Source organism: Drosophila suzukii, chromosome 2R (assembly GCF_043229965.1).
Source record: "Drosophila suzukii chromosome 2R, CBGP_Dsuzu_IsoJpt1.0, whole genome shotgun sequence".
Classification (NCBI taxonomy): domain Eukaryota; kingdom Metazoa; phylum Arthropoda; class Insecta; order Diptera; family Drosophilidae; genus Drosophila; species Drosophila suzukii.
In genome coordinates this window covers 23,345,486-23,361,523 of record NC_092081.1, presented here as the reverse complement: position 1 = coordinate 23,361,523, position 16,038 = coordinate 23,345,486, and the positions used below count along the sequence as shown (strand labels likewise).

Sequence of the window (16,038 nt, the reverse complement as noted above, 5' to 3'; positions counted from 1 at the left end):
TACAAGTGTGGCAACATCAGCATTGGGGGCAGAAAGGTCATCAAATAATCATATTTGATATATGGGTTCAATACGAAAATGTTCTATAACATTTTGGCATATATTGTACGGCACTTTCAAATGCAATCACTTATTGAATAAAGTAGGTTAAATACTGTGGTTTTTCACATCCTAGAATTGCATAAAAAGTATGCTTATAATAATAGCAAATTTAGTTTTAACGCAACTTGCGGTCTAATCCCCTCCGAATACAGTTCAAGCACGTTTTGAGGTGAACGCGTTTTCCATAATTTCTTTTAAGAGAAATTTCCAACTGCAAGCAACACAATCATGAGGTTTTTTCTGACTTACCTTAAGCCACTGACAACTTCAGCTTATCACAGTTTTCCACATTATTGTCTCGAATTATAGAATTCAAATATCTCATAGTTTGCGCTCTAAAACTGCATTACAAAAGCTTTTCCAAGAGAGCTTTTCCTTATAAAACACAAGCTTTCGACAGCTGCCTTTCTGGTTGATGCAGCTGCAGCTTTGCGCCTTTTTTTAAATTTAATATGTAAAATAATACAATATTATAACATTATAAAAATTTAAAAAAAATGTTCATTTCTTTCTTTAAATTCGTTACAAACTTTTAAGAAATAACATTTTGACCACTTGACTTCACTGCACCTTGCACAGCCCACAAAAGTAGGAAACAAATTGGGGCCTTGTATGGTAAACGGATTACAACTCAGAGGTAACTCTTGTGGTTAAAAAAATGTGGGGGATAAACCAAAATTTAGCAGCTGCCACAACAATAATAAAGGACAACAAAAGCGGAATTATGCCACAGGACAAGCAGCTGTTTTGCAACTGAGAGCAGGAACGCGAAAGAGAATGCGAGTCCTGCGAAGGGAGAGCGAGCTTTTGGGAACTTCGGTTTCGCTGCAGTTTCAAGAGGTTTTTCCCTTTTCGGGTATACGGAGCTATATAATGATTATTATAATGATTATTAAATAAATTATAATGAAAATAAAAAGAATTTTTAAACTATTTCTGATATATCATAACATATTTCTGATAAACATTTGAATATATAATTTATTAGGCACATTAGCTAGCAAAAAACAAAGTTTAATATTTAACAATGTTTGTTCCTGGCAGCGTTTACCAAAAGATAAGATAAGTTCTGTACACAATTAAATTACCATAAAAATAGATAATCAGTTTATTATTTTTTACAAGGTATCTGCTAGTCTCAACAGCTCTCTATTTCCGCACTTTTGTTTATTTGCCTTGGCACTTTGCGGCCTTTGCTTTTTTAATTTAAATGTTAATCCGCTTGCATGTGCATGCAATGCGGCCTCACCCTTCCATCATCTTCTGGCCCTGTGAACTGGCATATTTTTCATAATTCCGGTGGCCCAAACCCGCTTCCCTTAACCGTATTTGCATTTCCATATGAGGCAGCAGCAGACTGACGCCAAACTTAAATGGCTGAAATTGTTAAAGTGAGCCAGCCCCACTTTATCCCAAGATCCCACTCCACACTCCTCGACTCGATCTCACTTAAGTTTTTATATCCTGGCTCACACACACGTCGCTTTATTGTGTATTTGTCTTGGCTGCCGCAAATAAAGACGGTCTAAATGCAAGACGTCGCAGCAATGGAAACGGAATGGGTATGGGAATGAGCCCGGGCTAAAGGAGAGAATTCATTAAAAATTAATCCAACGAGTGCGAGGTATATTTGGACCCATTGCCCCCGCCGGTTCTTCCTTGTTCCTGCTGTCTGCTATTCAATTACGTATGCCACGGCAGCCATGAAAATGACCTGCAGCGCCGCCTGCCCCGCCCCTCGAGCGTAGTAAATTCTAACAGCACTTGGGGTTCACCTTTGGCCACCCCTCTCACCTGGCCCAAAGCACCACCCCCTGTCCGCCACCCATCTACCATCCCCAACCCCCTCACAGCTCGTTGGCTGCCTGGCTGCTCGGTTGGTTGGCAGTTTTATGTGTTTTGTCTTCGCATGCCGCATAAACGGAATTATTTACAATTTATTTTTACCTGAGCTAAGACCCAGCTATACACAGAAGTAAATATATTGCTAACAAATACTTAAACATTGAAATCTATTTTTAAATTTCATTACTGTGTTGTTCCATACTGTGTTGTTTTAGTTTTTAATTGAATTAAAAATAAAAAATGTTTCCAAGTTCCAAATTAATAAAGCTAATAATAAAAGTATTTAATAATTATTTAATTTTATAAAACTAATTTTCACTAAGAGAACTGCACTAAGGTATATTATTTACAATTTCTAGTTGTGATCTTGAATTGTTATACACTTACATTAAACAAAAGCTCTTGATTTATTTAAATATTTTAAAATACTTAAGCAATCCGTTAAAATTTTTTCAGTGTAGAAAAACCCAAGACGAAGATGAAGCAGGAACCAAGAAAAACCAAGGAAAGCCGGGAAAATAGAGAATGGGCCGGTGGCAGTGGCAAGTGCTGGCATTTGGTTGCCGCTTGTTTGTTTTTGTGCTATTCAAAATGTCTTCATTGCCGGACAGAAGATGCCAAAGGAGCTGACCGAGGAGCCAAAGGACGAGGAGCCACGGCAGCAGGACTCCGCTTGATTGCCTTTAATTTGAAGATGAAAAGTCTAGAACTGGAACTGGGTACTTTTAATTCAAGCCAATAACTCGAAAGGGGAAACATTCAAGATGAAAACATGGAATAAAACAAAGGGAATCGCTTCACAACAGTGTCTATTTGTTTATAGATCCAAGTTAAGCTGAAATAATTAGACGGTTTGCTACAGGGGAATCAAATTAACCCGAAAATCAATGGATATATTGGTTTCTTCTGCTAAGAGCTTTTCTTTCTTCCACAATTTTCACAGTTTTTCGCTCTAAATAGCCTCTTTTGACAGTTGCCCACTTGGAGAGCAACCTAAACCAAACCATGAGTCCCAGGATCAGAAGGCCCGTTATCAAGACACTTGGTATAGGGTCTTCAGCGCCAGAGCTCTTGGGTTCAGCCTCAGTACTTGAATATTCTATGGCGTCCGGGGGAAACGGAGCCATGGTAAAATTAACTCCATCAGCCATTCTAAACTATTTGACTATAATGAAAGAATGATGAATTGCTTAAACATATCTGCATTTCTGTCACCAACTTACATTTATGCGGTCTATGGAATTATTTTGAATGTACTTTCAGTTTTTGTTGTACAAATAAAAACAATGATTTGTGTTTCCAGGCTTGCTAAAATAATATTTTAACTATTTCAAAACCAAATAAAATTTTTATAAAATGAATAATGGACTCAGAAATGATTCTCTTGAATGATAAATTTAATTGCCACCAATTAAAGTAAATTATTTTATTGAATATATTTTATTAAGAGTTTATCAACAAATGAAATATATGAGCAACTTCTACAAATCAATTATACTTACTCATACCACATAAATCTTTTATTGCTCCCCTGCACTCAATGCTCCACAAGTGTTGCGTGTTTAATTGAATGAATTCTAATGCCAATGCAAATCGAATCGAATCGCAATCGAAAGATCCACACAACGTTCTCACTGGCAGTTTAAGCCAAAAGCCGAGAAGTCACTCTGCATAAATTAGTGCTGGCTTAAATGCAGAGAGCCAGAGTGCAGCTAAACAGATATTAACGCCAAGGATGGCAAAGGATGCACCACTTGAGCACTCACTGCCGTCCTCGTCCTCGTCGTCCTCCTCATCATTATCATCTGCATCAACATCATCCTGCTGCACTCATAAGCACAAGTATAGCATGAGCGATGATAAATCATTAGGGGCAACGTGTTGCGGCCAACTTGACTTGACAGCCTCTGCAGGATTCCCCCGTGGAGGGGGTGGTTGGTGGAGGGGGTGGTGCGACTGGTGGTGCTGATGATGAGACTCGCTGTTCTTATGTCAGTCACCAGAAATCTGAACTGAGTCATTTTTTGACGGCTTTCCTTACAGAAAATGGTATACTTGTCTTTATACTAATATTTAAACATGGCATTATTATGTGTCATAAAAGAATATCTCATTAATAAATAAAAAATTCGAAATATTGCCATAAAACACATACCCTACAGATAAGGTTTCCACCAAAAATGCATACGAATTTCAGCTGCATTCAGGCGTAAGAAGACTCTTCCTTCAAGTGGAGCTCTCATTCCGGTGATAATTAAGAATGCGCACCTCAAGTTGGCAAATAATGATGTAGTGCTCGATAGATACTCAACGCATTTGCGTGTGGCAAATTTATGGGCTGTACGTGTGGTATAAACAATTGGGCAGCCCTACCACTGCAAGCCCAACCCTTTCCCAAGCACTCCGCCATCTGGGGTTGATGGGTCTACGATATGGGGTTCGGGGCCCAAATGCATTTTAAGCGGCCCTTTTTCCGCTTGACTTTTCCGACCGCAATGCGACGCTCGTTGCAGAAATGCAAATGAGCTAGAAATACTTTTCGCTTTCAAAACATTTGCATATATTTACCTATCACACAAAGCAAAAAATGATTACGTTACATATACGCAACGGTGGGTTAGGTACCCTTTTGCTAATATGGATGTAGTTAGTAGGAAAATATTATAATATTATAATTGTTTGCTTTTTTCTTGTTTGTAAGCATTCTCCCCTTTTGAAAGTTTTCCAAAAAATCAATTTACCCTTAACAACTAAAACCAATAAAGCCTCAAATGCTCTCCATCATTAAGCCCTCCTGTAATTAATCAGCGAACAAATGCAAATTACTTTTCCGACTTGACGTTGCAGTATTTGTTCCTGTTCTTGTTGTGGCCCGTTGTTCCCGGCCCTTTCAATTGGTCTTGAGTCGTGCTGCTAACTGTGCTAACCGGAAACGGAAATGTAGCTTGCATAACAAATGAATTTCGCCGGGGGGCCGTGCGCCCGCTCCTTCTGACAAGTCACCAAGGCCTCGTGCCATTGTTCTGGCAACCCCAAGTTGCTCCCATTCTGCGCGTTTCTTTGCCATAAATTGCTTTTCCACATATTGCTCGGGGTTCGAGGGGGTGGGCTGTGGAGACCCTTTATCGAAAGACAACTGGCGGTGACAGGCCTCATTTCGGCCCAGACTCAAGACTCAGCTAGGGATTCCCAGTGGAAATGGTAAGCCCATCCCAAAAGCTGCTGCAATGAGGATTGCATTTCGTCCGGGAAAATTTATGAACATCATTGCCATGCGTCAAATAAATGTCAAAAAGTACGCCAAAAGTGCGGCCATTAATGCAAAAGATCCGTGAGACCAACGAAATTCCGCTGAAGCTGTTGGACCGCAATAAAAAATTTCGCAAAAATTTCTGCCATGTTTTTTGTGTTTTTTCTGTGCTCCTCCTGTTTTTGTTTGGCATGTTAAACACAATTTTTTAATGAATTTTCACGCCAGTCGAGTGTAAAATGCCAGGCCGCTGGCGGTGGGGCTCTGACTACTTTTAAAATGCCATAAAACTAAAAAGAGGAGTATAAAAATATATTCCCTGGGCGGCAGACAAAGTGAAAAAATTGTTTTCCGAAAGTTTGTTGCTGATATTTGCCCGATGGTTGTTGCTGCTCTTGTGGCTGACCATCATTTTTCTGAATGCCTGCGCCTGTCTGCCCGGATGTCTCTCTGTCCCCCTCTATCCGCTCTGCCCATCCCTTTCTGCGCTTTCCGCGATGTTTTGTGTGAATTTACCAAGAAAGACAAGGCAGCGCTGGTCGGAATGTCCTTACAGGATAAGTGGTTCGATTGGCTGGCTCAATCGGTTTGGTAGATAGAATGATACGTTTGTTAGAGAATTAAAAAAGATGGTTAACAAAATTATTATTAACTTCTCCTGATGGTTCAGGAGTATTATAACACGGGAGGTTAGGATAATGATCCTAGATTTTCTGTAAAATAGGGTAAGATGATAAGTTTTTTAGTGGATTGAAAAATATGACCAATGGCCAACTTAAATTAGGCTATAATCCAATCTATTAGCTCAAAATTTGAGGATGGAAAAAATATGTTTGCTTACAATGGATACCAATAAAATAAGTTAAATAATATTGATTGAAGTACCCCTTATTGTGCTAGAATTTCAGATACCTTTTAAACTTTTACTTTTATTAACCTTTTACTGATTTAAAGATTCTACATTTATAAGAGAAAATGTACTGTGTCCTCTTAAAAATTCACAAATTATTCTATCTTTAGGTCCTCAAAGGTCCTGCTTAATTTGCCTTCCCAAAGGGCATTTGCCATTTGCCATCGATGTCCTCCAGATATTCATCTTCCACTCACTTCTTGTTTTATTCCGCACTTTTTTCCGGTTTTCATTTCGATGCTTCAAGCGCAAGCGACAGATGATAATAAAAAATTTTATTACACACAAGCTCATCCATTTGACTTAATGGCGGTCGGAATGTTGCAGGCTTTTAATGTGCGTCATCATGAGGGGAGTTGGGAGGGGGTGGGGAGTCGGGGATTTCCCGTCTAGGTATTCCGCGGCTTCTGTTTGAGCTGTTGATTGTTTAATAATTTTATTTTCGCCCAGCGTTTTTGGTCTGCGCTCTTCTCAAGTGGAAGTGCATGTAATTTCATTTGCAATTTGCATTTAATTTTTTTTGTTTTTCGCAGGAGAGATTTGTAGGCCGCAGTGATTGCAGCTGTTGGGGCACCGAATAAAATAATATGCAGCTGCATCCATGCCCCGCCCTCCCCCCAGCTGACACTCAATAAATCAGCGAAATGTGCGAGCAAAATAATAATTAATGGGCCCAGAGGAAGCACGGAATGATGCATGAAAATTTGTGAAAAATTACACAATTTCCGCACACCCAATTATAATTGCCAGCGAACCGAAATGAGCACTGCACTCTTAGTATGCCGCACATGTAGAAAATGAGTTAAGTGTTAGCCATTCTCCACCGGCGGAGGCAGACAACACTTGGCTTAATTCCTATGCTCCGTCTGTCTGTCAGTTTTCCCGCCTTTCCTCCTTGGCTTTTCCTGCAGCTCCACCCGTACAAAGATGGGGGTCCCGCCTTCATTGGCCGGCGCTCATCATCATTTGGCACAGCCGCATGTTCAATATGATTCGTGACATGTTAGGGAATTAGCGCTGCAGCCATCCAACCACCCACCTCCGCCCACCACCCACCGCCCACTGGGTGGTTCGCCCTCCCAAAAAACACCCGGGAGCAGTCCGAGTTCCGTTTGCCAGCCACGTGCGCCACATGTTTGTCATGCCAAGTGGCGCCAAGCGGCCTCATTAATGTGAGTTGCTTTAAGTTTTATTTATTTATTATTGGACTCCTTCTCGGCTGCCCTGTTTTTCCTTTTCCCGCTCGCTGGCCGATTCCCTGTTGTGTTCCACGGATTTGTGCCAGCTAATTGCTTTTTGTTTGGCCCCGGAATCGAAACCAGCTCGTGGAAAATGAGTGAAGCTCAGGACAAGTTGCCTTCGGTGGATGAAGTGGGCAAATAAATACAGGTTTTCCCATAAAGTTGTACACAGAAAACATTTCAATAAAATATACACTCTTTAATAAATATAATTTAATAAATATTGTATTGCATTTGAAAGAATGACTTTAGTTTATAATTGAAAATACCAATTCAAAGATTATGACTTTAGGTAGCCTTTTTTTTAAGATACCTTTATTATGTGTTAGTCAATTTAAAGTATTTCCAACTATATTACCTCTTCTTTGACTCTTCAGACCTCCGTGTAATTGCCAAAAACTCTCACATTCGATCACACGCTGCAATTCCCCGATATCGAGTATCCGACGTGTGGTCGTCGTGGAGACGCCTCGAGTTCCCCAAAAGAAGCAACGATAGCCGGCGATGCCGCACGCAAAATAGTTGTTGCCAGCGCTTCTTGTTTACAGTTCGCATTTAACAGTATTGCGGCACGAAGTTTGAGGCGTGTCTGGTTTCCACACGAGTCCCTGGTCTCTTATCATGTTAGCCGGGGGCTTTATTGCCCCGAAACAGTGGCTCAAGAAGGGTTCGGTTGCATGCCCCGGCTGCGGGTGTCACCACACTCTCTAGTCTAATTTGTAAAATTATTCGCACGTACTTTCTTATTAGTTTGTTTTGCCTTGTAAATTTCGTTGCCGGAAAAGCGAAACTTCTGCGGAATAGCAACAAGAATACAGGGATTCTCCGGTTACAGGGAGAATCATGCAAGATTTTAAACATTTATAAATGTTTAAGATACAAGATTTGCAGAATTCTTCACATTATCTTTCTTCAACATTTTACACTTTCGGTTGTCTAATTGACCATAAAGCCTATTTAGATTATTTTTGGTAAATATTAAAGATTCCAGTTTAAGATTCCGCATTAAAAAGCTAACATTCTCGGCTTCAACCTTTATTTAAATTTAAGTTTAGCCCAGATCATGAAGTTTTATCTATGGAAAACAACTATGCAAAAACTATAATCCGCAGCAATGTCGAGTTTATTTATTTGTCAAGGACCAGCCGAACAACCAGCTCAATCAAGCGAACCGTTAAAAAACCCTCGACCGAAAAACAGGAGAGTCGCAAAACCTTCAGACAACAGAAAATTTCCATTTATCAAGCGGCATAACAGCGACATTTGATCAAGATATTAGCAAATGTTCAATTTATTTAGAAAAACCGCTGCGGCACATGGCCGAAAAAGGCTGATAGTTGGCAGAGAGGAAAAACAAGTGCTGTGTGGTGCAACACGGTAAGGGAAAAACCCCAACCGAAACCGAAAAATGCAAATCGAGCTGGGGGAATTAGTGACAGCCGAGCGGAAAGACCGACTCCACTTTCAGTTCCAGTTCCCCAGCTTTGCCCTCAGAGCTTTCCCAGTGTGACATTTGCAATTGACAGTCGCATCGAGTTGAGTTTTCAGTTGAGGTTTTCCGTGGGCCCGGGCTTTTCTTTTTTGGTCGCCAAGGGGCGGGGGAAAAAGGAAAGTCAACTGCAGCCTTTGCCGCCATTCCTCCTCGCTCTGCGACAATTTAAAACTGCGAAAGTTTTAAATGTTCGCCTGCTCCTTTTTATTTTCAAGTCCTTCCTTTCGTGGGGCTTTTTCCTTGCGGCAAAATGTCAAACTGCGGCCAAAGTTCGCGTGCAAAATGGCGTCCCAAGTGGGCGTGGCTGGGGCAGAGGGCGCTGGAAGGCAGGCAGCTAACACGTGTGCAGTTTTCCAAAATATTTCTTTAAATTCGCCCATTTTCTGCGATTAATTTAGCCCGAGACGGTAGTTTTTTAAGCCGGTTAAGATACCTTTGCTGCACAGTGGTGGGGACATTTTCAGATCATTTGGCAAGAAATTTATTATTATCTTAGCACTCTGGGTATAACTAGTGACTGCCTAACATTCAAGTAGAAAATCTTTCAGGGCACAATAGACATTAATTAGTATGATTGGGCATTTTAGAATCGCCTTTGTTATTTCATTTTTAAAAGAAGCGGGATGTGTTGAAATATTTTTGAATCAACTTTCTGATTAACTAAAGATAATAATAATATAATAATTGTTATAGATACTTTTCTTTTTGTTTATGTAAATATAAATGCTTAAAAACAAGCATGTTTCATATTAAAATACTGTATAGACAATAAACACTTCAATGAACTCTTTCGTATAAATTGTAAAACAAAAGTGCCAATAAGGAAATAAATATCATGTCTTTTAAAGTATGCCTTTTTCGAACCTTGCTATAAGTCTGAGTAGAACCCCTAATTGAGTTGCCATATATAAACATAGCAATTTACCATATATTTATTGAAACAGCGACCACAGTAGCTCTTCGCCAGGTGAGAGGGACACTGCACTTACTTTTAATTAGCAAACAAAACGAAAACGAAATCGCAAATGAAATGCCGCCGAAACCGCCCAAAAGTATGCAAAACTTTTGTTATTGTCGCCAAATAAATTTCGCCAATGCGACGGGAGTGGGCGGAAGTGGGTATGGGGGTGGGGCAGGGGGGCGTGGCTGGTCCAACAAATACGCAAATTCAAGGAAATAAGGGAAAGGGGGAAAAAACAACAAGCGGCTAGCAAAAAGTTCCACCGACAGCAAAATTATGTGGCGTCAAATGCGGCGCGTCGCCTGAGGGAAAACCGCCTGCAACTGTATGCTTGGGGGCGGTGGCGGCGGAGGAGTGGGCGTGGCCAGGTGGCTTTCCCGCCCCCAGCTTTCCATTTTTCCACCCTGCGGTGCGGTTGCCGTCGGGCGGAAATTTATGCTGCTGTGTGAAATTTTACGCGACAGGTGGAAAAATAAAAGCAGCGGCAAAAACTGCAGCAAAAAGTTGCATGCAAATTTTCTAAATGGAGAAGGAAGTGCTCCAAGTCTGTCTGAATATCCTGCTTCCTTGGAACCCCGCCCCCGCCAGGATAGATCCACTTAAATATTTAACAGGACGAGGCAAAAAGGTCCCCGCGGACGACGGGCAATACGGCAAAGTTCCTTCGGCTGTCCTGGTATCCTTCTTCAACACTTGATTAGCAGGGCTTCCCTGGGAGAATGGTACTTCTGGGGGGTTTCCATGTTAACACTTGCCCACAACAACTGTCCTCATTAGAGAGAAGGGTTCCTCAGCTCGTGACTGGCAGCGTAAATCATCAATTAAAACAAATTTTCCACGGGGGGGCAATGTTTGAAATTAATTTTTAAAATGAAATGTTTTTGTAAATTATGAGGGTCACTTGAAGTGGGTCTAAGTGAGCTGGATGAGGGGTGTTTGTGGGATGGGGTTACAAAGGAGTTAAGGGTATTTTAAAATTGCTCATAAAATTAAAAAGTAAACTAAGTTATAACTGCGGAAAGGAGGGTTGTTTGGATGTATTTGTATCATTTTAAATCTTAACACAACTCTTGCTCAATTAAAAGGAAATTTAATGTCCAATATTGCTGAAACCTGGCTTTAAGTGTATTATAAGAATTTTAACTTGGTGAACAGGGGCTGTTTCGAAAGGGTCTCATAAAATAAATAAGTAATCTTTTTAATCCCAAATTAATTTAGAAAAACACCTGGGAATTTGGAGTACATTTCGAGATTGAAATTCGTTACCTGCAACCCAGTTAGTAGAAATCAAAGTAAACCCCCGGTAATTGTCGCACAATGCAAGCCCAATTCCAAAGTTGGCCACTTGCACAACCCGCAATGTTGCGACTGGTAATTGCAACTCAGTGGCAACCTGTGATAACCTTAGACCTGCTGCTTGAATTCTTTTTCAGGTTCTGGGAAAACGTTTACCCAACCCGAAAAGCCAAGCACCGGCCCAAACCTACCCCAATAAGTGGGGGGCATATAAATTACGGAAATAAAAACTGAAATTGCTGCAAAAACAGAAACACACTTAAAACACACACACATCGCCTTACATACAAAGCAAAGCAAAAACGGAATATTTATGAACGCACCACGCTTTCGAGGGAAAGCGAAAATGCGCCAAACGGATGGTAGATGGTATAGGGGCGAATGGAAATGGAAATGGAAATGGAACCAAACCAAGCCAGCCCAAGACCAACGAACCAAGTCCGAAGTCCTGTCTGCCCTCTCCCCGTGTATATATGCATGTATACCTTCCCCTACCAAGTATATTTTCCTTCTGGCGGGCAATGTTTGCTGGCAGATAAAGCAAATGGCAAAAGTGTTTTCCATGCGCGATCGATAAACACGGCGCCAGCAAGGCGGGACAAATTTTCATAGTTCAAGTGGCGCCTAGGAAAACCCACCGAACCACTAGGAAACTGAAATGTGGCCGAAGGCAGGCGGCAGTAAAAATTCTCAGCTCCGAGAGAAATAAATGCGATAAAAATTATTGCGGAAGTGCGCAGGGTGGGCGAAGAGAGAAAAAAGGAGCAACAGGAGTGGGTTTCGGTTGACGCATGTATTCCAGGTCCTTCGCGGCCCACTCTTTTGCACCTCATCAGCTGGGTCCTTTGTGACTCGGCTGAATCATCGCCAAGGACGAAAACGAGAATTGATATCACGTGTCAGTCCGACGTCAATGTCACTCAGTCACTCACTTCCTTGGCCAAAGGCAAGGACGAAGGACATAAAAACCCCGGGCTAAATGAGCCACGACCACGACTCCTTCGGATCTGATCTGATTTTATTTTACGATTTAGGCGTGTGTTGGCCTTTAGTTGTTGCCAAATTAGTTACCAAAATTAACTTGTCTATTTGCGTGGATTGCCGTTTTACGACTTGGTATCCTCCATGATGGGCATAAAGTTGAGTCATGTCGCAAATTGCTGGGCTACTAATAGATTAGGATCGGGCTAGGCCAGAGAACATCCTTAAACTTTCAACTATAAACTTAATTAAACGCTGCTAAATCTAAATAATTTCTTTAAATGTCCATAAACACCTTGATACGATTTTCCCGGATTTCGGCGGGGCAGTTTGTCCACTGTACATTCATCAAATAAACTTTAACTTTTAGTACATCCGATGGGGGCAGTTCCCTGATCAAAGCAGAAGTACTGGCCAAAAGGTGACAGCGATCGCTCTCCTTCAAACGGAAGTCATCCACCCTGCTGCCCAAGATCATGAAATACACCCAATGAGGCATCAGCAGTTTTAAGCGGCATTCAACCGCATCCAGCATAGGGATATCCCTTCCCAATTCGTTCATGAGACACTTCCAGATGGTAGCGGAGTCCACGGTTTCCGGAATCGAAATCAGCTCAAGGACTTGCAGGCGTATACAAGCCTGCGGACGGTTCTTAACGCAGTCCAAAATTTTCAAAATTATCTGGGTTTGACGATCCTTAAACTGAACCATCAGGTGGCGCAGGAAGAAGATGGCTACCTCTACATCGTTCCAGGGCTTCTGTTCATTTTTAACAATATCAAAAAGGTTCTCCATGGCTTCCACATCAGCTAACGGAGCCATATCCACCAAGACTTCAGACAAAAGCCCGCGAAACCTATCCATAACCATGGAATCGGGTCGCGTGATGGACTCATAGTTTGCTGGCAATGCAGTGCGGGGAACGAGCAGCTTTAGGAGACTGTTAAAGTCCTTTTGATATATGGAAACCAATTTCAAGTCCTTTGTCAGCAAACACCACATTGTCATGGAGGTTTCAATCAGCTCCAATGGGCAGTGCTCTGCCATAAGTAGCAGTAGCTCGATGGTTCTTAATCTCTCTTCGATTTTCCTAAGATCCTTTTCGGTCAGATAAAAGTGGGTCTTGAAAAGATTCTCGAATATCTGGCAGTAGTTTTGCAACAATTTGGTATCGCTCACAGAGCGTCTGAATGCCGGTGTCAGGGAAAAGACCAGCTGGGCCAAACTGGATCCCAGTTTTTTTGTGGCCCGAGATTGATCCAACATGGCCATAACGCACTCAGCCGCCTCCAAATGTCCGATATCCAAAGGGGTAACCAGGATAATATTTATCCGTAGAAAGAGTTTGCGTTCCAGCACTTGTTCGGGTAGAACTAAACCAAACTTTGTCCAGGACCCACAAACAGCAAGACATTTTGATAGACAATCGTTTGGAAGATCAGATCGCTCCAGGATTTCCTCCAGCACATTTAATATATAAGAAGACTGCATGCGTAGCTGTTGAAAGACGCATTTGAGATCCGTTCCTGTCAGCGGAAGATTCGAGGGCCGAGTCTCCTCGGGAAGGACCTTCAGGACTTCCAAAAGTGCCATTATGTGCTTGGGTTTTCCAGATAGATGCTTCACAAAGCTTTCTAGTTCATAGTCCCAGTTTGAGGTCATCAGACCCAGAGTCGATAGGCATACTCCCAACTGCACAATCAATGGCGTGGATTCCGGCATCATGGATGCTTGAAGAAGATGACCGGTCAGGTTTTCTTTTAGAGCCCTTAGATCGGACTCTAGAAACCTGTTAAAGTTTTCCTTAATTTTCTTGGCGAAAGTGATGGCTGCAAAGGTCAGTACGGGCATTTCGTGGTGGGGTACATGGGACAAAATGTCCTCAGCTATAAACCAAGCACAGCTCGACATCTGAAAGGAGTGCAGGTAATCATCAGCATCCTTGGTGCCTTCCGTGCTCAACATATGAAGCGCCCTCATCACATTTTCCTTCGTGAACTCCATGTGTTCGGAATCGCAGCAGATATATGAAATAATCCACACGGATGGGAACACCTCCAAAAATAAAAAATGTACTATACAAAAAAAAAAGGACGATAAATTTACGAAGAATTGTATGTACAGGCAATTGTATGACAGGAAAAAACTGGGTGTGTCAAAAGTATTGTCAATAATTTTTCAAAGCACTGATTGCTGCGCATCCTTTAAATAAGTTTTCTTTTTTATACCAATTTTAAATAATTTAGAACAATTTCAATTGTGTATATCTTTTATTTAATATGTCCCCTGACCATTAAATGTAACTTTAAATATATATACATCGGTATGGAAGGTATAAATTTAAAAGTGGCTAAATATAAAATCAGAATCAAAATCTGACATTTTGAATAACAATAGGTCTGCACGGTCCGCACAAAGTATAGGCATTAAAAGTTTCCTCTAGGAAACCCTAACCTCGGTTCTGCCCGGCAATCAATTTCCCCGTCGCATTCACAATAAATGCATTGCGTTGAGACAATAAAACTCCATGAAAACTAAGCAAACAAGGGACTCGAACCCATTGTGCACATAGATATGTGTCCAGATTGCCGCAACTAACGTTTGCCCAGCACAAATATTTACCCTGTCGTCTCGATTCGCCGTCCAGGACGCCTCTCATCACGCACAAACGCACAAATTACAGGGGGATGGGTGATTTGGGAAATGGAAAATGGGATTGGCGCAAATTGGGGGGCGGGAGGTGGAAAAGTGCCTTGACCAGCGCGAACAATAAGCAATAAAATTATATGCCATATTATACACATACCCTCGCCTAGCAATCCACTCACACTCGCGGCAATATAATTTTGAAATCAGTTAAGTGTTGGCTTTGTTCGATCGGACATTCAAAGGAGTCGTACAGTCAAAAGAAATTGTAGTTAGATAAGATTATTTAATTTATTATAACCAGGAATATCTTTAAAAAACATTTCATACGGATGTTTTTATTGAGAATCTATAAAACCAAAGTTTCTAAAACATATCAAAACATACTTGGCAATTAAAAATCATCATATTAATTGGAGTTAATGTTCTAGAATTAATAAAAAATAAATAATAATAAAAAGTAGTTTCCTTTCTAATCTAAAAATGTGTACAACATTACATAATATATTCATATGGGTGCCAAAATTGTTTAATGTAATTTGTAATGGCATAGGTTCCAAAACACTGGTTAAACAAATGTAAAGTGTACTCAGCTATTTAAAATTCTTTCTATATACATTTTTTTACAGCATATCTTTAGGCTGTTATATTATTTATTTATTTTGAGGATGGAAAACTAATATTTCAAGTTTTAATTATGGTCAGCCCCATACACACTATTTTCCTCGAAAAAGGTTTAACTTTTTCGGTGTACCCCAAGCGCTAGTCCCACCAAGTCTAAGTTCTCGTCCGCCCCTCGGTCTGCGGGTCTGCCGTTTATTGTCGCGCCGTGTTGCGCGAGGGGTGGAGCTGGAGTACATTAAATGCGCATCATAAATTTCATTACATTATTATGGCGTTGTTTGCGACAACAAGCGGGGCCGTTAGCCGGATTCGACTACTTTATTGGATCGCCTCCGCTGCAGCCCCGCCAAATCGCATAAATATAACTATCCGATTCTATTGTCTATCCATCTGCCAACAGTCTCTTGGCTTTATTAATGCACTAATTATGGGGCGTGGGGGCACGCCCACTGCGATGCATTTTGTCAACATAATTTATGGGGTCGTGAGGGGCTTGGGTTTTTCCGAAAAACTTCTCCAAGGACCCAAGAACCCAAGGCACACGCCTTTATTTTGGCAGGCCAAACAAGCATGGGAGGGTCAAATAACCGAATTGCGTAGGAAAATTATTGTGCCTTGCCAAAATTTAAACAAAGGCGCGGCTGTCCCCGTTGTCTGGGAAATTGATTGCTTGGCACTCGCCGGCGACA

General features: G+C 41.3%; 2 protein-coding genes across 2 annotated transcripts; both read right to left on the bottom strand.

Moving 5' to 3' along the window:
* Positions 1 to 2,739: 2,739 nt before the first annotated feature.
* LOC108008936 (uncharacterized) lies at positions 2,740 to 3,141 on the bottom strand. Its single transcript, XM_017072848.4, has one exon. It carries the CDS (start codon positions 3,096 to 3,098, stop codon positions 2,832 to 2,834), a length of 267 nt encoding a protein of 88 aa, XP_016928337.2. The 5' UTR covers positions 3,099 to 3,141; the 3' UTR covers positions 2,740 to 2,831.
* An 8,956-nt stretch (positions 3,142 to 12,097) lies between these two features.
* On the bottom strand, positions 12,098 to 14,227 carry LOC108008652 (transportin-3). Its single transcript, XM_017072538.4, has one exon. It carries the CDS (start codon positions 14,081 to 14,083, stop codon positions 12,356 to 12,358), a length of 1,728 nt encoding a protein of 575 aa, XP_016928027.2. The 5' UTR covers positions 14,084 to 14,227; the 3' UTR covers positions 12,098 to 12,355.
* Between the last annotated feature and the right edge of the window lie 1,811 nt (positions 14,228 to 16,038).

Excerpts from the sequence above, each read along its gene's own strand:
- LOC108008936 (XM_017072848.4), bottom strand. The coding sequence starts at position 3,098 with ATGGCTGATGGAGTTAATTTTACCATGGCTCCGTTTCCCCCGGACGCC.
- LOC108008652 (XM_017072538.4), bottom strand. The coding sequence starts at position 14,083 with ATGGAGTTCACGAAGGAAAATGTGATGAGGGCGCTTCATATGTTGAGC.